The sequence below is a fragment of the Scyliorhinus canicula genome, chromosome 23 (assembly GCF_902713615.1).
Source record: "Scyliorhinus canicula chromosome 23, sScyCan1.1, whole genome shotgun sequence".
NCBI lineage: Eukaryota > Metazoa > Chordata > Chondrichthyes > Carcharhiniformes > Scyliorhinidae > Scyliorhinus > Scyliorhinus canicula.
In genome coordinates, this window is record NC_052168.1 from 11,508,639 (window position 1) to 11,530,726 (window position 22,088).

General features: G+C 45.8%; 2 protein-coding genes across 2 annotated transcripts; both read right to left on the reverse strand.

The window, feature by feature from the left end:
* Positions 1-3,223: 3,223 nt before the first annotated feature.
* Positions 3,224-7,818, reverse strand: LOC119956390 (ferritin, middle subunit-like). Its single transcript, XM_038783569.1, has 4 exons — positions 7,716-7,818; positions 5,604-5,750; positions 5,225-5,350; positions 3,224-3,527 (listed from the first exon to the last, which is right to left on the reverse strand). Exons 1-4 carry the CDS (start codon positions 7,815-7,817, stop codon positions 3,372-3,374), a joined length of 531 nt encoding a protein of 176 aa, XP_038639497.1. The 5' UTR covers position 7,818; the 3' UTR covers positions 3,224-3,371.
* A 7,706-nt stretch (positions 7,819-15,524) lies between these two features.
* LOC119956389 (ferritin, higher subunit-like) lies at positions 15,525-18,307 on the reverse strand. Its single transcript, XM_038783568.1, has 4 exons — positions 18,127-18,307; positions 16,805-16,951; positions 16,376-16,501; positions 15,525-15,833 (listed from the first exon to the last, which is right to left on the reverse strand). The coding sequence occupies exons 1-4, from the start codon at positions 18,226-18,228 to the stop codon at positions 15,678-15,680; spliced, it is 531 nt and encodes a 176-aa protein (XP_038639496.1). The 5' UTR covers positions 18,229-18,307; the 3' UTR covers positions 15,525-15,677.
* Between the last annotated feature and the right edge of the window lie 3,781 nt (positions 18,308-22,088).

A 22,088-nucleotide genomic window follows, 5' to 3' on the forward strand; every position in this document is an offset into this window, starting at 1 on the left:
GTTTCATGATGGCGCGAAACAGGCACGGGGTCTACCAATTCTGGCCCCCACAGGGGGCCAGCACAGCACTGGAGCAGTTCACGCCGCTCCAGCCTCCCTTCCCGCCGCCAAATGGACACCGCGCCAACCCGCGCATGCGTGGGGGGACTTCCTCAGTGCGCCAGCCCCGACGCAACATGGCGTAGGGGTTCTGGGGCCGGCCACGTAGTATAGTAGAGCTGGGGCTGGAGAGGCCAGCCCGCCGATCCTTGTGCCCCGATCACGGGCCAGACCCCATTGGAGGCCCCACCCGGTGAAGGAGCGCTTTTCCCCACCCCACAGGCCGTCCCCCGACACTTTGCGCAGAGTTCCCGCCGGCAGCTACCAGGTGTGAATGGCGCCAGCGGGACTCTGCCGTTTCCGCGTGGCCGCTCGGCCCATCAAGGCCGGAGAATCGCGCCGGCGCAAATGGCGCCGATTCTCCGCTCCTCGGAGAATTGCCTGCCGCGTCAGACCGGCGCCGTGGGAAAAAATGGCGTGAACGGCGATTCTGCCATACGGTGCAGCATGGGAGAATCACGCACCCTGTTCTTGTTCCCTTCCCCAGCAGTGGGCAGAGTGGAAATCAAAACTATAATCCAATGGAGTTCAGGTCTCTGTCAATTGAAGAAAGTTTGATTTGAACTCAGTTCCTGGAGTGTTACTGCTGTGAAATGATTTTTTAAAAAATCCCAAACCCTTGGGTGGCTGACTCAAAGGCACAGGAGTTATTTAAGCAGGGGGTCCACCCTAGGATGGCTTATCAATGTTGCCTATTGAATGGAGGTGAAGGAATTAATCTTTGACACCCAGCAACTGTGGAGGAAATGTTTTGATGTCCAATTGAGGTAGATGGTGATACAAAGTAAACTTCACATTCTGGCTCCAAGTTACACAAACTTTGACATCCAAAAAAAACACCTGTTATACTTTGTACCCCCAACACATTTAAAAACTGGAGCAGAATCTAAGATTGGGACAGATGGGTGGCCCAATCTTCCTTCCCACGGGAAAAAACTTCTCCTTTTAAGTTATTTCGCAAAATAAGCAAACTGGTTTATGTGCCTAGCCTCAACAAATGAACCCATTACCAAACCCCTTGAATCACTTAAAGCAAAACCCAGGCTGACCCAGAGAGAAGATGTACAAATTTAATTGCATTAAAGGCCAGGGATAGAAATTGTTAATACCTGCAGGCCCCCTTCTGTCATAACAATCTCAAATTCAGGACAAGCCTATGGCAGACAAACTGAATAGTTACTTGGCATCAGTCTTCACAGTGGGAGACACCAGTAGGATGCCAGAGCTCCAGGAGAATCAGGGGGCAGAGGTGAGTGCAGTGACCATTACTAAGGAGAAGGTTCTGGGGAAACTGAAAGATCTGAAGGCGGATAAGTCACCTGGATGGATGGACTGCACCCAGGGTCCTAAAAGAGATAGCTGAGGAAATTGTGGAGGCATTAGTGATGATCTTTCAGGAATCACTGGAAGCAGAAAGGGTCCCAGAGGACTGGAAAGTGGCTAATGTAACACCACTGTTTAAGAAGGGAGGGAGGCAGAAGATGGGAAATTCTAGGCCGGTTAGCCGGACTTCGGTCATTGGTAAGATTTTAGAGTCTGTTATTAAAGATGAGATGAAATGAAAATGAAAATCGCTTATTGTCACGAGTAGGCTTCAATGAAGTTACTGTGAAAAGCCCCTAGTCGCCACATTCCGGCGCCTGTCCGGGGAGGCTGGTACGGGAATTGAACCGTGCTGCTGGCCTGCTTGAAAAGCCAGCGATTTAGCCTGGTGAGCTAAACCAGCCCCTTCGCAAAGCACTTGGAAATGCATGATAAAGTGGAACTGAGTCAGCACGGCTTTGTCAAAGGGAAGTCATGTCTGACAAATCTGTTAGAGTTCTTGGAGGTAACAATGAAGTTAGACAAAGGAGAACCAACCAGTGGATGAGATTTATTTAGATTTCCAGAAGGTCTTTGACAAGGTGCTGCATAGGAGATTGTTAAATAAGTTAAGAGCCCATAGTGCCAAGGGCCAGATCCTGGCATGGATAGAGGATTGGCTGACTGGCAGAAGGCAGAGAGTGGGGATAAAGGGGTCTTTTTCAGGATGGCAGCCGGTGACTAGTGATGTGTCTCAGGGGTCTGTGCTGGGACCACAACTTTTCACGATATACATTAATGATCTGGAAGGAGGAACTGAAGGTACTGTTGCTAAGTTTGCAGATGATACAAAGATCTGTAGAGGGACAGTTAGTATTGAGGAAGCAAGGGGGCTGCAGAAGGATTTGAAGCAATGAAGTGGCAAATTAAATACAATGTGGAAAAGTGTGAGGTTATGTATGCGGAAGGAGGAGTTTAGGCATAGGCTATTTTCTAAATGGGGAAATGCTTAGGAAATCAGAAGCACAGAAGGGACTTGGGGAGTCCTTGTTCATGATTCTCAAGGTTAATGTGGAGGATCAGTCGGCGGTTAGGAAGGCAAATGCAATGTTAGCATTCATGTCAAGAGGGCTAGAATACAAGGCTTCTGAGGCGGTCCAAGGCTCTGGTCAGACCAATTTGGAGTATTGTGAGCAGATTTGAGCCTCATAACTAGGGAAGGATGTGCTGGCCTTGGAAAGGGTCTAGAGGAAGATCACAAGAATGATCTCTGGAATGACGAGAATGGTTGAGGACTATGGGTCTGTACTTGGGGAGTGTAGAAGGATGGGGGGGGGGGGGGGGGAAGAGATCTTATGAAACTTACAGGATAATGCGAGGCATGGATAAGTGGATGTGGTAGGAAAAACTAGCGGCAGAGGACAATCTCAGACTAAAGGGATGATCCTTTAAAACAGAGATGAGGAGGAATTTCTTCAGCCAGAGGGTGGTGAATCTGTGGAACTCTGCCATAGAAGGCTGTGGAGGCCATAGAAGGCTGTGGAGGCCAAATCACTGAGTGTCTTTAAGACAGATAAGATGAATAAGGGGATTGGGGGTCACGGGGAGAAGGCAGGAGAAGGAGAAAAATCAGCTACAATTGAATGTCAGAGCAGACTTAGTGGGCCGAGTGGCCTAATTCTGTTTCTATGTCTCATGGACATGTTCAGTGTGACAGAAGTCCACAAGTCAACAGACATCATCCTCCCAAATCTGAAGGGATGATCTACAGGATCACAAGCTATTGGAATTTGTTAAACCAGTCAATAACTGAAGCTACAAGTAAAGTTAGCAAGCATCTTTTTATTCAATTAATTTGACACAGCAAGTCAATTTCTTCTGCCTGGAGACAGCCAAATGGTCCAGGTATAGGTGGCAATGCACATCACACGGTAGCCAAGACATCTACAAATCAAATCCTGGATGCGACACTAACTGCTGTCCTCCAGCGAGAGCTTGTCAAACAGGTACTCTCCCATCCCATTCTCAGGAGCCCCCAGCCGCTTCAGGTTGGTGATGTAGTCGCCCAGTCGCTTGATGACCTTGACCTGCTCGTCCAAATAGTGAGTCTCCAGAAAGTCACACAGCTGGAAGGGAAAGAAATATTGAGATAGTCGAGACACAAGATCAGTTCCTCTGCAGCCAACTCTCTTTACATTGCATTATGGAGCAGGCCATTCAGCCCATAGAGTCTGCATCAACCCTCGGAAGGAACCTACCAAGGCCCAATCCCCATAACCCCCAAAAACACATCTGGAGACAATTTGGAATGGCCAATCCACATGCAGGTTGAGGGGTGGGGGGGGGGGGGGGGAAGAAACAGTGCACCTGGAGGAAACCCACAGACGCAGGGCAGATGTTCAAATTACACAGATGTCATCCAAGGTCAAAATCAAACCCAGGTCCCTGGCACTTGAGGCAGTAGTGCCAATCACTGCTGCTCCTTGTAGGGAAACGGAAAGGAGTTGGCTTCACCATGCCTGCAACCAAATCACCTATTGGAAGTTTCACTGATCATAAATTTGTTTGGGATTCAGCAGGTCACGAGAAGGTAAGAGGAGCTTTTGTTGCAATGTGCACCTTACAGCCAATCAAGTACTTTTGCATTGTAGTCTGTTGCGATACAGGAAATGGGAGCAGTTATGTACAAGCAAGCTCTCAGTACCAATGTGATAAATGATTGCCATTTGATCAATACATATTGACCTGGAAAATGTAACATTCCTGCTCTTAAAAAGTAATGCTTCTAGATCTGGCACATCAGATTGTTCTGGGTGGTATGGTACCAGTGGTTAGCACTGTTGCTTCAAAGCACCAGGCCCCCCTCCTCCCCGGAGTTCGATTCACAGCTTGGGTCGCTGTGTGCATATTCTCCCCCATGGGTTTCCTCTGGATGCTCTGGTGTCTTCCCACAAGTCCCAAAATATATGCTCGTTTGGCAAATTGCTCATTCTGAATTCTCCCTCAGTGTACCCAAACAGGCGCCGGAGTGTGGTGACTAGGGGATTTTCACAGTAACTTCATTGCAGTGTTAATGCAAGCCTGCATTAGTGTGGTGAACTACAGCCCAACACATCACACAAGCTTGCCTTCCTCCCATTCATTCTATATACACCTCCTGCTGCCTCAGGAAGGCAGACAGCATTATCAGAGACCCCTCCCACCAAGGCATTGCCTTCTTCCAGACCCTTCCATCAGACAGAAGTCTGACGACCCGCACATCAGATATAGGAACGGCTTCTTCCCCACAGTTACTAGACTCCTCAATGACTCTCCCTCGGACTGATCTGTTCCCTGTAAGAACACTATTCATGCCACCCTATGCTGCTCTTGTTTGGTTGCAGTTGGGAACAAGGCCAATCACTTGTTGATGCACCACTGTCAATGTACGCTGTTGATTATTCTTTTGTCTACTATGTCTGTTCCCTTGGCTGCAGAAAAACACTTTTCACTGTACTTCAGCACATGTGACAATATCAATCAATCAAGTCTACTTGTGACAATAAAGATTATACAGACTGTTAATCATGTCTTGAATGGGCTTCAATGTAGAAAATTCTGACCTCCGTGCTCTACCAATGCAGCCACAAACACCATTTAAATAGTTTTATCCAATAGCAGTGTGGAATCATGCTCACCCACATTCAGGCCCATATGGCCAATCGTTATGTGCAGCTTCAGGACAATGTTGTGTTGGGGCTCCAATTGGACACATTTTGTATTGTCTGTGACATGATCAACCAAAGCCTACCAGTGATCAGAATTATGATGAAGTGAAGCTTACATGAGGGTCAGTCTGGGTGGTGGCGAGTTGGTGAAGATCCAGCAAACTCTGGTTCACATTCTTCTCCAGATCCAGGGCAACCTGCATTGCCTGGAGACTGTTGCCCCACTCATCCTTCTCTGGTTTCTACAGTGGAGAAAGACAGGTCAGTTATTTCAGGGTGCGGTAATTACATTGTTTTCACCCTCATGTCAACATTTTCCTTGCTTTGTGCAGGGTTACAGGACTGATGTACAAAAGGTGTTTGGAGTTGGGCCTCCAGACAGCTCAGTCCTCCCACCCAGGACTGAATGACTCAACTAGGTCAGGGAGAAGACCAGACACCAGAGGTCAATGAACATTTCCCCTCTGGTAATGAACCCATCCCCACAATTCAAACCTTCACATCCTGCAAGAGGATACGGCCTCCACGTCGATTCTGGAATTTCATCAGCTTCTCCGCATGTTCCCGCTTCTCCTGGGACTGATGTTTGAAGAACTGGGAGAAATTGCTGAGGGCGACATCGTCCCGGTCAAAGAAAGACGTCTGAAAGAGAAAAATTCAGATTACATGAACCATACCACTGAATAACATTAGTACATATCCTCTTCTAGCTTTCCAACCAAACTATTCAATATGAAAAGAGAGTTGAAATTCTCTTCACCTTCCTCAATTCGATCAAGTGGTCTGTGACTCAATTTCCAATTCTGAAGATTAGTCTCTGGGACAATGGCCATCCAATAGCAGCAGAATATTTGAAGTACAGTTTTCATAGAATTTAGAATTTACAGTGCAGAAGGAGGCCTTTCAACCCATAGAGTCTGCACCGGCTCTTGGAAAGAGCACACTACCCAAGGTTAACACCTCCACCCTATCCCCATAACCCAGTTATCCCACCCAACACTAAGGGCAATTTTGGACACCAAGGGCAATTTATCATGGCCAATCCACCTAACCTGCACATCTTTGGACTGTGGGAGGAAACCGGAGCACCCGGAGGAAACCCACACACACACGGGGAGGATGTGCAGACTCCACACAGACAGTGACCCAAGCCGGAATCGAACCTGGGACCCTAGAGTTGTGAAGCGATTGTGCTATCCACAATGCTGCCCATTTGATTAATAAATACTCCTAGATTTCTTATTGATTGAAATTCAACCATTTTGCATGGTTTAGCATCTACTCAATTAAATATTATTGAAACAATAACAGAGTACAACTGACTGCTGGGGAAAAAAATTGAATTTACACATTTGCAATATTAGACAAATGAGAATTTAAAAAAGTCTAATTTCTCCAGAATATAATACTTCATTAGGAAAGCCGTCAGTATTGCTGCAGTTTCCTTCCCATAACTTCAGAGTATCTTGTCTGCACGATATTGACACACTTAATGTTATGGATTAAGTCTCCCAGAGAACATGTTTAAATCTCAGGCAGCGAGAGAACATTTGGAAGTGAAATCAATGTCAGATAAAGCTGTCTAAATGCCAACTGGTACATGAATGAAAGTTGCTGTCTATACCCAGTGCGGCCTACAGGTGACTCCATTCCCACACACACCTTGCTGCTGATTCAAATCCCACCTGAACTAGTAGTCAATAATTCCATTCAGTTGAGGCAACGACAGGGGTGAGGAGAAAATCCCACTCACATATGAAAGATTAACTCAAGAACACTTTTGTTCTCTGCACATCATTCTAACAGCCAGCCCACACACCAGGTTGAGTTCAGACATCACTGAAAGTCTCACCCTGTAGTAAGGGCACAGTGGTTAGCACAGTTGCTTCATTGCTCCAGGTTCGATTCCCAGCTTGGGTCACTGTGCGGGGCCTGCATGTTCTCCCCATGTGTGAATGGGTTTCCTCCCAGTCAAAAGATGAGCAGGTTAGGAGGATTAGACATAAATTGCCCTGTTCAAAATGTTATGTGGGGTTACTGGGGATAAGGTGGAGGCATGGGTTTAAGTAGGGCACTCTTTTCAAGGGCCGGTGCAGACTCTATGGGCCAAATGGCCTCCTTCCAGTGAGCTGGTTTAGCTCACTAGGCTAAATTGCTGGCTTTTAAAGCAGACCAACAGCACGGTTCAATTCCCGTACCAGCCTCCCCAGACAGGCACCAGAATGTGGCGACTAGGGGCTTTTCACAGTAACTTCATTGAAGCCTACTCAAGACAATAAGCAATTTTCATTTCATTTTTCACACTGTAAATTCTATGATTCTGTGTAACATGATAATTCAGTTGGATTGATGTTTAGTTAGGACCGAAACAGAGCTCAATAAACAGGTACCAAGTCAGAAGAGAACAGCAAATTACTGCAGATGAATCAGAAACACAAATGCTGAAAACAGGTCTGATAACATCAGAGGAGAGGACACAAATCTAATGTTTCAACTTCAGATAACTCTTCAACTGAGCTGATGTAATAAATTAAGTTATGTTAAAACAGGGCAAGAATTTATTAAACACAATAGATTTTATTTTAAATCCATATAGACAAAACTCACCAAAGAAAGATAAAGATAAGAGGCAGTGAGCTCCACATTAATCTGCTTGTTGACAGCTGCTTCACAATCCTGGTGATAGTTTTGGCAAACTTGGGAATCCATTCTATGATCAGGGATTGATATTTTTTTTTCTTTCCCAAATGGCCCACAAAACACAAACCTTTATCACAAATTCAGGCACAACCCTAACTGTGGCTAAAACCCCTCTGCCAAAGAACTTGGATTTATACTCCAGGCACCAAAGTGATTTTCTTGAGCAGGAAATGACATCATCAATGATGGCCAATCACTCTTGTTGACCAATCAATCAGCTGCCTTGTCCAATTGGATTCCAATCAGCACAGGAGACGATGGGGGACCAATCAGAATGTTCAAAGAGAGGCTTATGAGAATGGAAACTCAACCATCGTAGAAATACTGATTGATCTTCACCTGAAAATGCCAGCACTCTAAAAGCCCTTTGAGTGGAGGTATTAGGACATGTTCAATGTACTTTAGTGGGAGTTTCTCCCCTAATTGCTGGGAATCCCAATTAGAACATTGTTTGCAGAAAACATTTCCCCATTTGTGTACAAAGCAAAGTGCTGGAGATCCTCCAGCCTGACCGTCTGCCCATCTTCCGCGGCCTCGTTCGAGGCCGGGTGTCCCTGGAGAGGGAGCATGTGGTATCCACGGGGCACACTCGAGGCCTTCCGTGCTCGGTGGGCACCGCAGGGATTGGATTGCCTTATCGTCCCCGATTTTCTCACACTTTAATTTGACGGGTTTGTGATAAGTTTTTGTTTCCTTTCTCGTTCTTTTTGGGCTGTGCTCCACTCGTTATTTTGGGGCCCTCCCCTCTTTTGTTTTATCCATCAGTTACTTTATGTTCTTTTGCTGGGTTGTCACACCCAGCATCACGCCAGTGCCAGTGGCGGATGCTGGCCTAATCCGGCCCGTGTAGACAAACGTGCAGGTCATAAATTCACAAACAAAACACCAAAAAAAACAAAGTCAAGTGGTGTGGGGCATCCAATCTCGGGATCTGATGGTAGATTGACGGATGATGACGCTGTGGACCCATGCTGATCACAGGAAGCCCAGTTTGAAATCCAGTGCTGAAAACTCCGGCTACGTGGTAGGCCTCAGGCCTCAGTGTCTAATTTCCACTTACTGGATGCATATTGTGTGGCTGCCATTGTGTTATCTCCATTTGGGTGATTATTTGTTACAACAACAACCATCCGCGCTCAAGAACATTTCAGTCGAGGCATTTTCTGGTACTGGTTACGTAAAATGGACAGCAAAGAAACCAGGCCCCAGGCCCAGGCCAAGAACCATCCTCCAATATTATCGCCGTGCCATTTGCAGGCCACTATTTTCCTACATGTTCACTGCACCAACAGAGGTGGCATCGGAGGCAGACCATAATACACCTCAGCTCAGGCCAGTGTCAATTCCAAGGGTAACTTTTTGAGGTCAGATTCCAGAACTAGTTGATATGGAATCTTGATGTTGTTCAGCAAGGCGGGTTGATGGGTGTGTGGTGTAGTTAAATAGCATGGAGTCACATAGGGACAGCTCCCCCCCCCCCCCCCCAATGTATTCCTACCGCCAGAACGCCTCCCCAAGATGGATTGAGATGCACACCAGCTGTTCTCGAACAAAGGTCAGCAACCGTAAGGTGAGTTCTGAAAAATAATTAATTAATACTGGATCCGGTCTTCGATGCCCCTTCCTAATTGCTCTTGAGAAGGTGACGGTGAGCTGCCTTCTTGACCGCTGCAGTCTATATGGTGTAGGTGCACCCACAGTGCTGTTAGGGAGGGATTCCTGGGTGTTGACCCAGTGACAATGAAGGAACGGCCGATATATTTCCAAGTCAGGATGGTGAGTGACTCGGAGGGGAACTTCCAAGTGATGGTGCTCCCAGGAATCTGCTGCCCTTGTCTTTTTAGATGGTAGTGGCTTTGGAAGGCAATGTTGAAGGATCCTTGGGGAGTTCCTGCAATGCATCTTGTAGATGGTGCACACGGCTGCGATGTGCAATGGAGGTGGAAGGAGTAAATGTTTGTGGAAGGGGTGCCAATCAAATTGGTTGTTTTGTCCTGGATGGTGTTGAGCTTCTTGAGCTACATTCATCCAGGTAAATGGAGAGTATTCCACCACACTCCTGGCTTCTGCCTTGTCGATGGTGGACAGGCTTTGGGGGATCAGGAGATGAGTTACTCACCACAGGATTCCCAGCCTCTGACCTGCTCTTGTAGCCACAGTATTTATATGAATAGTCCAATTCAGTTTCTGGTGAATGGAAATCTCCCTGAATGTTGATTGTGGGGGAATTCAGTGATGGTAATGCCATTGAATGCCAAAGGGCGATGGTTAGATCCTCTTTTATAGAAGATGGTCATTGCCTGGCACTTGTGTGGCCCAAATGTAACTTGCCACTTGTCAGCCCAAGCCTAGATATTGTCCAGGTCTTGCTGCATTTCCAGGTAAACTGCTTCATTATCTGAGGAGTGTCGAATGGTGCTGAACATTGTGCAATCATCAGCGAACATCCCTACATCTGACCTTATGTTAGAAGGAAGATCATTGATGAAGCAGTTGAGGTTGGCTGGGTTTAGGAGACTATCCTGAGGAACTCCTGAGGTGATGTCCTGGGACTGAGATGATTGACCTCCAACCACCACAACCATCGTCCTTTGTGCCGGGTATGACTCCAACCAGCGGAGAGTGTTCCCCCTGATTCCCATTGACTCCAGTTTAGCTCGGGCTCCTTGATGTCAAACTCAATCACATGCTACCTTGACGTCAATGGCAGTCACTCTTGTCCCACCTCTAGAATTCAGCTCTTTTGTCCATCTTAGAGCTAAGGCAGTAATGAGGTCAGGAGCTAAGTGACCCTGGCGAAACCCTTAGTCAGCAGGTTATTGCTGAGTAAGTGGCGCTTGATAGCACCGTTGATGACCCCTTTCCATCACTTTGCTGATGAGTGATAGGACTGTAATAGTCCAGGTTGGATTTGTCCTGCTTCTTGTGTACAGGACATACCTGGGCAATTTCCCACCATTCTGGGTAGATGCCAATGTAGCTGCACTGGAACAGCTTGGCTGGGGCTGCAGCAAATTTGGAGCACAAGTCTTCAGTATTATTATTGGAATATTGTCAGGGCCCATAGCCTTTGCAATAGCCAGAACCTTCAACCATTTCTTGATATCACATGGGATGAATCGTATTGGTTGAAGACTGACATCTGTGATGTTGGGGACCTCTGGAGGAGACCGAGATGGGACAGCCACTCGGCACTTCCAGCTGAAGACTATTTCAAATGCTTCAGCCTTTGCTTTTGCACAGAGTTAATGTAAGCCTACTTGTGACACTAATAAAGATTATTATTAACATTATATGTGTTGGGCTCCCTATCATTGAGGACTGGGTTATTTGTGGAGTTTCCTCTTCCAGTGAGTTGTTCAATAGTCCACCACCAGTCATAGCTGGATCTGGTAGGACTACAGAGTTTAGTTCTGATCCATTGGTTGTGGGATCGCTTACCTCTGTCTATCACATGCCATTAATGCCAGTGTTATAGTTGTACCTGAACAGCTTGGCTAGGGGCACAGCTAGCTCTGGAGCACAAGCCTCATGTAGAGCAGCACAGTAGCACAGTGCTTAGCACTGTTGCTTCACAGCGCCAGGGTCCCAGGTTCAATTCCCGGCATGGGTCACTGTCTGTGTGGAGTCTGCACATTCCCCCCGTGTCTGCGTGGGTTTCATCCGGGTGCTCCGGTTTCCTCCAACAAGTTTCGGAAGACGTGCTTGTTAGGTGAATTGGACATTCTGAATTCTCCCTCCGTGTACCCGAACAGGCGCCGGAGTGTGGCAACTAGGGGCTTTTCACAGTAACTTCATTGCAGTGTTAATGTAAGCCTACTTGTGACACTAATAAAGATTAGGGCAGCATGGTGGCACAGTAGTTAGCACTGCTGCCTCACAGCGTCAGGGACCCGGGTTCGATTCCGGCCTTGGGTGACTGTCTGTATGGAGTTTGTATTTTCTCCGCATGTCTGCGTGGGTTTCCTCCGGGTGTTCCGGTTTCCTCCCACAACCCAAAGATGAGCAGGTTTGGTGGATTGGTTATGCTAAATTTGGCCATGCCAAAAGATTAGATGGAGTAGCTAGGTTACAGGGATAGGGTGGAGGCGTGGGCTTGGGTAGGGTGTGTCTTGTTATGCTCTTGGCGTAGCATAAGCTGCTTCCTTGATGTTCACTCTGACAAAGGAAGGTTCAGACATGGAGATAACTTCAACACGTTTATTAAACTATTTACAATTCTACTACTCAGATTCTCCACTAATTCCTTCTATAGCTACTCAGACTGATGAACCAGTCTGCTACAATCCACGTGGTGGGTGTGATGTTGAATCAACCCTGTGTCTGTATTCACTGAGTGTCTCCACTGGAAAGAGGAAGACCATGTGTGCGGTGTCCTTTATATATGGGTTGGTGTAATGCCCCCTGTGGTAGTGTCACCTCTGTGTGTATCGTGAATGCCCATTGGTCGTGTCCTATCTTACTGACCTATTGGTTAAATGTCTGTGTGTCATGTCTCTGGTGCTCCCTCTAGTGTCTAGCTAGTCTGCATGCACTTACATTAACCCCTGTGTATCTACAGTGATGCATATTTTTAGAATTTTAGAACATTACAGCGCAGTACGGGCCCTTCGGTCCTCGATGTTGCGCCGACCCGTGAAACCATCTGAAGCCTATCTGACCTACACTATTCCATTTTCATCAATATGTCTATCCAGTGACCACTTAAATACCCTTAAATTTGGCGAGTCTACTACTGTTGCAGGCAGGGCGTTCCACACCCCTACTACTCTCTGAGTAAAGAAACTGCCTCTGACATCTGTCCTATATCTACCACCCCTCAATTTAAAGCTATGTCCCCTCATGTTGGCCATCACCATCCGAGGAAAAAGATTCTCACTGTCCACCCTATCTAACCCTCTGACTATCTTATATGTCTCTGTTAAGTCACCTCTCAGCCTTCTCCTCTCTAACGAAAACAACCTCAAGTCCCTGAGCCTTTCCTCGTAAGACCTTCCCTCCATACCAGGCAACATCCTAGTAAATCTCCTCTGAACCCTTTCCAAAGCTTCCACATCGTTCCTATAATGTGGTGACCAGAACTGCACGCAGTACTCCAGGTGCGGCCGCACCAGAGTTTTGTACAGCTGCAGCATGACCTCGTGGCTCCGAAACTCAATCCCCCTACTGATAAAGGCTAGCACACCATATGCCTTCTTAACAGCCCTATTAACCTGGGTGGCAACATTCAGGGATTTATGTACCTGGATGCCGAGATCTCTCTGATCATCTACACTACCAAGAATCTTGCCATTAGCCCAGTACTCTACATTCCTGTTACTCCTTCCAAAGTGAACCACCTCACACTTTTCCGCATTAAACTCCATCTGCCACCTCTCAGCCCAGCTCTGCAGCTTATCTATGTCCCTCTGTAACCTATAACATCCTTCAGCACTATCCACAACTCCATTAACCTTCGTGTCATCTGCAAATTTACTAACCCATCCTTCTACACCCTTTTCCAGGTCATTTATAAAAATGACAAACAGCAGTGGCCCCAAAACAGATCCTTGCGGTACACCACTAGTAACTGAACTCCAGGATGAACATTTACCATCAACCACCACCCTCTGTCTTCTTTCAGCTAGCCAATTACTGATACATCACCACAGGGTGCTCTTTCCAAGGGCCGGTGCAGACTCAATGGGCCGAATGGCCTCCATCTGTACAGTAAATTTTATTATTCTATACTATTGTTGGAATATTGTCAGGGCCATAGCCTTTGTAATATCCAGTGCCAATAACCATTTCCTGACATCACGGAGGGCTTAAGACTGGTACCCCTGATGCTGGGGGATGCCTGGAGGAGATGGTACTTCTGGCTGAAGATTATTGCGAATGCTTCAGTCTTGTCTTTTGCACTGATGTGCTGGGCTCCTCCATGATGGAGGATGGGGATATTTGTGGAGACTCCTCCTCCAGTGAGTTGTTTAATTGTTCACTACCAGTCATGGCTGGTGGGACAGGACTGCAGAGCTTAATTCTTATCCGATGGTTGTGGGAACGCTTACCTCTGTCTTGAAGCTTCAACAGGTTAACACCTCTTTTTTGGTAATCCTGGCACTTTATTGAAGCAGGGTTGATCCCCTGGCTTGGTGGCAATGGTAGCATGGGGTTATGCCAGACCATGAGGTCACAGATTGTGGCGGAGTACAATTCTGTAGCTGATGGCTCACGGTGACCAGTCTTGGGAGATGCTAGATCCGTTGTGAATCTATCCCATTTTCAAACGAATCATGGATATACCTATTTAGCTGGTTGTCATGATATGACAAAAGGGGGGAGTGTGGTATTGTGTGAAGCAAATAATGGCATGATGGGAAAAGTAGTCAAGTTTTCTTGGTACACGTGAATTTTTTTTAAAAAATTTAGATTAACCAATTATTTTTTCCAATTAAGGGGCAATTTAGCGTGGCCAATCCACCTACTCTGCACATTTTTGGGTTGTGGGGGCGAAACCCACGCAGACACGGGGAGAACGTGCAAACTCCAAACGGACAGTGACCCAGAGCCGGGATCGAACCTGGGACCTCAGCGCCGTGAGGCGGTTGTGCTAACCACTAGGCCACCGTGCTGCCCTGGTACAAGTGAATTTAAACTGATTTTCATATAACCTAAGGCACAGAATACACAGACAGCATGTCCTGAGAACTGGGTGACTCTGAGAGTCTAGATAAGGCTTGTTCATCATGAACCTAGAAGCAGTCTCAATGCATATCAAGCTGAACAACTGTCTCTTCCTGTTCGTAAACAAATTTGTCCCTTTCTTAAAACAAAGACAAGATAATGATATGAAACTCCATTCCCCTAAAGGTGAGCAAGGTGACGCCATTGTAACGATTATTACTTATGTTTTACTTTCAATTAAATTCCTGACCAAGTTGTATTCATGTTATCTTGATCCTATAATGTATAAAAATCGCCTTATTCTTCTGTACTATCGCAGACTTGGGACGGACTCAGCAGTTTGTACTTGACTGCTTTCCGACTCCAAGTATCAGCCATTACTGCTAGCAGTCAGTTCTAATTCGGAAATAAAGTTAGTTTTGCTTACCTAATGAATCATGTTTGCATTTCTCTATCACAGTCAAGCAGGGAAAATATTGAATACGACATCCTTGCCCATGTTGAGCTTCAGGTCAAACAGGAACTAGGAATAGAACAATAAAGTAGCCAGTCGAGGGTGTTTATGACATGGCAGTAGTTCTGGACACGTCATACTTTATGTAAACTAGTCTTGTCCTCCAGCCCTCTGATCTGAAAACAGCTTAAACTGTTGATGCACATGGAACCCAAGAACAAAACTACATGAGTGGACTTACTCCCCTCCCTAAAAAAGCTCAAGTACATTTTTGTAGGAATCGAATGAAACATTCACATCTACAGAGAACTGCTCTCAATAGTGCATCAGTCACTGCCTTGAAGTATTTTTAATTTGATGCAAATTGACATCACATGGATATCATCACCAAACCTTTGCACCAGCCCAATTGAAGTTACCCCTTATTTCTGGGTTATCAGCAGGCATGTAGAACCTGGAGATCTGTTCTCCACCCCAAGTCCATGGACAATCCAGTCTCATTGCTATTGCAATCCAATAACGTTGCTGCAAAGTTTTGCTACTTAAGGTTTCAAATTAAAGGGAGCAATATTCTGAATAAGAGACAATAGACAAGATCAGGGAAAGAATTTTTTTTATTTCAATCCATATTTTTTTTGCTAGAATTTAATTCTTTGCTACAATTTCATTCTTCCAAATGGTCAAGTGTAGTTGGAAATGCACATCACGCAGCTGCCAAGTCATCTACAAATCAAATCCTGGATGTGACATTAACTGCTGTCCTCCAGCGAGAGCTTGTCAAACAGGTACTCTCCCATCCCATTCTCAGGAGCTCCCAGCCGCTTCAGGTTGGTGATGTAGTCGCCAAGTCGCTTGATGACCTTGACCTGCTCGTCCAAATAGTGAGTCTCCAGAAAGTCACACAGCTGGAAGAGAAAAAAAAAGTCAAAAACATGAAAATCTGTTCTCTGCACACCCACTGTTCCTTGCAGAGAATTGGTGTTCACTTAATTATGCCTCAAAACCTTTGTAGATTGTAAATCTGTTTGGGATGTTAGTAAGTCAGGAGAATTCTATAAACTAGACAGGAATTTTCTGTTATGTCCAAAAGCACCTTTACATCCAATCCATATTTGGTGTAGCCACTGTTGAGCAGTAGGACATGCAGTGGGTACAGAGCAAGATCCCACAGACAACAATGTAATAAGTGACTAAGACAGATGGTATGTGATGTTGATCAAGGATTAGATATTAGGCCTATGGGGACAATCAGTGCCTCAGGGTCTTTTACATCCACCCATATCGTCAGGGGTCTCCGTTTTAACATCTGATCAGATGATCCTGCACTGGACTGTCAGCTTTTAAATTCAAGTCCTAAAATGTTGTTCACTTCACATCCAGACCCATGGGCTACAGTAGAATGTGGGGATTCTGGTCTCCAACAGAATTACAATGATGTGAAGCTTACATGAGGGTCAGTCTGGGTGGTGGCGAGTTGGTGAAGATCCAGCAAACTCTGGTTCACATTCTTCTCCAGATCTAGGGCAACCTGCATTGCCTGGAGACTGTTACCCCACTCATCCCTCTCTGGTTTCTACAGTGGAGAAAGACAGGTCAGTTATTTCAGGGTGCTTGCATCACTTGTCCACTACGAAGGCCTTCAATATCAGGTCAACACTTCTTATTTAAATGGAGTGCTACGGCCCAAGCTGCAGAAACAAGCTTTGTTTGCAATAAATAAAGTGTTCAGCCACCACTTAGCAAGATTCAGACATTGTTCTGTGCAAGTTATTCATGTGAAGAGAGACTGGTGAAGTTATAAAGAACTCCCTCCCCCTTTTGGATTGGATTATCCAGTTGCAATTGAAGCTGCCATTTCCCCCACTCCCCGTCCAACCTTCACATCCTGTAGGAGGATGCGGCCTCCACGTTGATTCTGGAATTTCATCAACTTCTCCGCGTGTTCCTGCTTCTCCCGGGACTGATGTTTGAAGAACTGGGAGAAGTTGTTGAGGGCCACATCGTCCCGGTCAAAGAAAGACGTCTGAAAGGGAACAACCCAAATTCCATCATTCAGCAAACCCCTCTACTAAATCTAACTGCTGATTCAATATGAAGTTACTAAGCTCTCTTTGCCTTCCTCTATTCTAACGAATAGTCTGTAACCCAATTTGAAGGATTAGTTTATGGGACAATGACCATCCAATACTAGAAAAATATTGAAGTACCATTTTGATAAACAGGTAAAGACTCCATTTCAGTTGAGGCACAGAATAGTCTTATTAAATTAAAGCTTTTGTATTGGTTCAGTGCCTACTCAAAGCAGGAATTGAAATAGTAGAAAAAATGCATCTGACTGCTAGAAAAAAGTCAAATTGAACATAAATTTAAATGGGATTTTTAAAAAATTACTTCTAACAGAAGAGTCTCATTTCTTCCTGAAAAATGGCATGACTTCCATTAGGAATGCATCAATATTGGTTAAATTTCTCCCATTACCATTGAGAATATCTTATGCACAACACTAATGACCAGTTATGGGACCAGTCACCCAGAAAATAGATTGAATTCTCTGGTAGTCAGAATATCTGCAAGTAAAAAAGGTAGAGGCGGGCATGATATCATTTAAGATGCATCTAGACAGATGTATGAAGGGGCGGGGAACAGAGGGAAGTAGATCCTTGGAAAATAGACGACAGATTTAGATAAAGGATCTGGATCGGCACAGGCTGGGAGGGCCGAAGGGCCTGTTCCTGTGCTGTAATTTTCTTTGTTCTAAAGCTGGTGTCAGATAAAAGTGAGCATGAAACTGGTCAAATGATTAAAATCCTAACTGGTTCATTACTGAAAGTTGCTGTCTATACCAGTGCAGCCGGCTACAGGCGACTCCATTCCCACACCCACTTTGCTGCCAACTTAACTCCCATCTGAATTAGTCAACAATTCCATTCAGATGCAGCAACTACAGGGGCAATCAGCAAATTCCAGTCACATTAAATTAACAATTCACTCAAGAACACTTTTGCTCTTTACACATTACTCAAGCAACCAGTTGAGATTGGAAATTACTATTCAAATCTCAGCCCGCAGTATAACTGTTAGGTTGGATGTCGTTGTTAAGACAGTAACAAAATTTAAAGAGGTACCAAGGTTGAAATAGAGCAAGAATTTATACTAGTGCAATCAGTTTTATTTAAAATCCACAAATGCAAAACTCACCAAAGAAAGATAAAGGTAGGAGGCAGTGAGCTCCATATTAATCTGCTTGTTGACAGCTGCTTCACAATCCTGGTGATAGTTCTGACAAACTTGGGAATCCATTCTGAGACTGTGGACTTTTTTGTTTGCAAATAGCCAACAAAACACAAACCTCTGTCACAAATTCAGGAACAACACTAACTATAGCAAAAAACCACACTGTCAAAGGCCTTGTATTTATACTCCAGGCAACAAAGTGATTTCAGTGAGCAGGAAATTACATCATCAACAATGGTCAAACACACTTGTTGACCAATCAATCAGCTGCCTTGTCCAGTTGGATTCCAATCAGCACAGGAGATGATTTGGGACTCAGGAACCAATCAGAATGAGGCTCATGTGAATGGAAACTCAACCATGATCGAAATACTGATTGATCTTTGACCTCAGTCTCCATCTAAAAATGCCAACACTCTTTGACCTTTGAGTGGAGGTATGGTGCAGACTCATAGAGTTACTTCAGTTTGTTACTTTGAGGGATTTCCCACCTAATTTATGAAAGACATTGCTGGGACCAATTAGAGATGTTGCTGACAGAAAACATTTTCCTATTGGTGGACAAAACGAAGTGCTGTTGGGCATCCAACATAGGGATCTGATGGCAGATTGACAAAGAATGACATTATGGGGAAGGTGGGTGGTTAGAATAGTAAAATAGCTACATAGGGAAAGCTTCCCCAATGTATTCCTACAACCAGGACGTTTTTCCCATTATGGATTGAGATGTAGATCAGCTATGATGGGCGGCTCTGTGTCACAGTGGTTAGCACTGGTGCCTCGCAGCACCAGGGACCCAGGTTCAATTCCGGCTTTGGGTCACTGTCTGTGTGGAGTCTGTACATTCTCCCCGTGTGTGCGTGGGTTTCCTCCGGGTGCTCCGGTTTCCTCCCACAGTTCAGAAGCTCTGCAGGCTAGGTGGATTGGACATAATCAATTGCTCCGTAGTGTCCAGGGATGTGTAGGTTAGGAAAAGGGGTTGTTGGGATAGGGTGGAGTGCTCTTTGAGAGGGTCGGTGCAAACTCGACGGGCCAAATGGCCTCCTTCTGCACTCTAGGGAATCTATGATCGGCAATTGCAAGGAGAATAATTAAAGCCCAACAGCATGTTTCTGACCCAGGACTAATGGACAATTTGTAATATGGCCGATTGAGGATGGATGTGACATGCAGAGGTCACTGGTGTGACCTGGCTGACATGGTATCACATTTTGGCTCCTGTGGTACTGTAGCCGAACAACCCGAATTCAGGTCTGCTCTCAATGACATGTTGAGAGACAGGCTGGTCTGTGGTGTTAACGACACGACCATACAAAATAAATTGCTAGCCAAGGCAGAAATGACCTTAAAGATGGCATCAAAGGTATCCCAAGCTATGGAAAACACCAAATAAGGAGCAGGGAGGCGATGGAGTTTCAGAGCATCCAAGCAGGCAAGGTCCACCAGGTTTGGCGGGAAGCCGCCGGCAGTCGTGATACCAGAGGTGATGGTACAGAAACCGTGGAGAAACCGTGGAGAAAAGTGGCTCAGACCATAAGAGAGTGTAGAGATATGGGGAATTTGGTCTGCAGACCAGGAATTTTCAAGAATGCATCTAGTGTGGGAGAGATCACCCCTGGGGAAAAGGTAAATTCAGGGAAATACCTGTTATGCCTGCAACAGAAGGGGGCACATTAGGAGGAAACGGAAGACTCAGTAAAGCCCACAGGGGCGAATTTTTAAAAAATGTTCCATCTTCAGTACACAGTATTAAGAATAACCCTGCAGGGTAGCATGGTGGTTAGCATAAATGCTTCACAGCTCCAGGGTCCCAGGTTCGATTCCCGGCTGGGTCACTGTCTGTGTGGAGTCTGCACGTCCTCCCCCTGTGTGCGTGGGTTTCCTCCGGGTGCTCCGGTTTCCTCCCACAGTCCAAAGATGTGCGGGTTAGGTGGATTGGCCATGCTAAATTGCCCGTAGTGTCCTAATAAAAGTAAGGTTAAGGGGGGGTTGTTGGGTTACGGGTTATAGGGTGGATACGTGGGTTTGAGTAGGGTGATCATGGGTCGGCACAACATTGAGGGCCGAAGGGCCTGTTCTGTGCTGTACTGTTCTATGTTCTATGAAGCTGAGGTACACAGTTGAAATATCAAAATGGGCAAGGCCACAATTATGATTCTAGTCAATGGCTGACCACTTAGAATGGAGGTGGACACAGGGGCCTCTGCTACAGTTGTAGATGAGCAAACATACAATTATGTGCAAGCCCCGAAAGTGTTAAGTACACGAAGGCCAGGCTAGCCATCTATGCTGGAGAATCTTTATGTATCCTAGGAATGACCAGAATGCCCGTCAGCTACCGGGACCGGCCAGCTCAACTCCCCCTAATAGTAGTGGAGGGAGGTAGGGGGCTGGGTGACGCGCTAAGGTCCAATCTGATGGGTCGTGATTGGCTCCACCAAGTCAAAATAAATTGGTTGGACATCTTTTTTAGCACAGGGCTAATCGCTGGCTTTGAAAGCAGACCAAGCAGGCCAACAGCACGGTTCGATTCCCGTAACAGCCTCCCCAAACAGGCGCCGGAATGTGGCGACTAGGGGCTTTTCACAGTAACTTCATTTGAAGCCTACTCGTGACAATAAGCGATTTTCATTTCATTTCATTTCATTTAAAGGAACCTGCATGATGTCTTAAAAAACGATCAGGATGTTTTCCAAGACAAGTTAGGCAAGACACAGGATTTATCCGGATCCCACGCCATGCCCAGGTTTTTCAGAGTTCGACCTGTCCCCTCCACCTTAAATGAAAAGGTTGAATCTGAACTCAAGCGACTAGAAGAATTGGGGATCTTCAAAGCTGTACAGTCTTTGCAGTGGGCGGCTCCAATTGTGCCTGTATTGAAGCCAGATGGAACCATCAGAATATGCGGGGACTACAAACTAGCTGTCAATCAGGCAGTCAAGGTGTACTGTACCACCTATCAAGAATTGATGATTAATATGCCAAATTAGCAAGAGGTTTAACTTAAGCCAAACTTGATATGAGTCATGTGCACCAACAATTAGAGTTAGACAAATCTTCCGGGGAATTTGTTACCATAAACACCAACAAAGGCCAGTATACCTGGCCACTCTTCGGAGTCTCATCTGCCACTGAAATTCCAGCGCCCAAAGGAAGGTTTACCTCAGGACCTATCAAAGGTGGTTTTCTCCATCGATGATGTACTAATCACAGGAGAGTCTGAAGCGGAGCACCTAGCAGATCTCAAAGACGTCTTAAAGAGCATTTGAGAAGGCCAGAGTGAGGCTGAAACGGGAAAAGTGTACGTTCCAAACTCAGGCAGTGACATACTTGGGAGACAGGGTAAACGCCAAGTTAAACGTCCTATTGAGGAGATCAGAGTGATGAAAGTAGCACCAGTCCCCAAAAAATACGTCGGGATTGAAATCTGTTTTAGGAATGGTAAACTACTATGATAGCTTCATTCCCGAATTTCCCTATTGATGGCACCCTCCTCAAAAAACACCAGGGGTGGTATTGGAAAGAGCCTCGGAAAGAAGCTTTTGAACAAGTTAAATTAGGTTTACAGTCATCCAGTCTTGTGACCCATCGAAAAAGATAATCCTTACCTGTGACTTAGAGAATAGGGCAGGTTTTGGCCCATAAGGTGGTGCCGAGAGGCCGATCACTTACAGCTTGGGGACTTTTGACCAGTGCTGAATAAGCTTACTCCCAAATTGAAAAGGAGGAACTGGCCGTAATATTCGGAGTCAAGAAGTTCCACCAATACACCTATGGGAGCCATTTCATGGTTGTCACCGACTACAATCCCCCCGTTGGGGTTATTGAGGGAGGATAGGGCCATTCCCACCAGAACTTCAGCTAGGGTCAGCACTGGGCTCTATGGTTAGCAACGCATGTGTGCGCGTTTCAACATAGCATTCATA

Excerpts from the sequence above, each read along its gene's own strand:
- LOC119956389 (XM_038783568.1), bottom strand. The coding sequence starts at position 18,228 with ATGGATTCCCAAGTTTGTCAGAACTATCACCAGGATTGTGAAGCAGCT. Across the intron at positions 16,952-18,126 it reads CCTACCTTTATCTTTCTTTG|ACGTCTTTCTTTGACCGGGA; the intron begins GTGAGTTTTGCA and ends GTTCCCTTTCAG. Across the intron at positions 16,502-16,804 it reads TCCTCCTACAGGATGTGAAG|AAACCAGAGAGGGATGAGTG; the intron begins GTTGGACGGGGA and ends TCTCCACTGTAG.
- LOC119956390 (XM_038783569.1), bottom strand. The coding sequence starts at position 7,817 with ATGGATTCCCAAGTTTGCCAAAACTATCACCAGGATTGTGAAGCAGCT. Across the intron at positions 5,751-7,715 it reads CTTATCTTTATCTTTCTTTG|ACGTCTTTCTTTGACCGGGA; the intron begins GTGAGTTTTGTC and ends TTTCTCTTTCAG. Across the intron at positions 3,528-5,224 it reads CCACCCAGACTGACCCTCAT|CTGTGTGACTTTCTGGAGAC; the intron begins GTAAGCTTCACT and ends TTTCCCTTCCAG.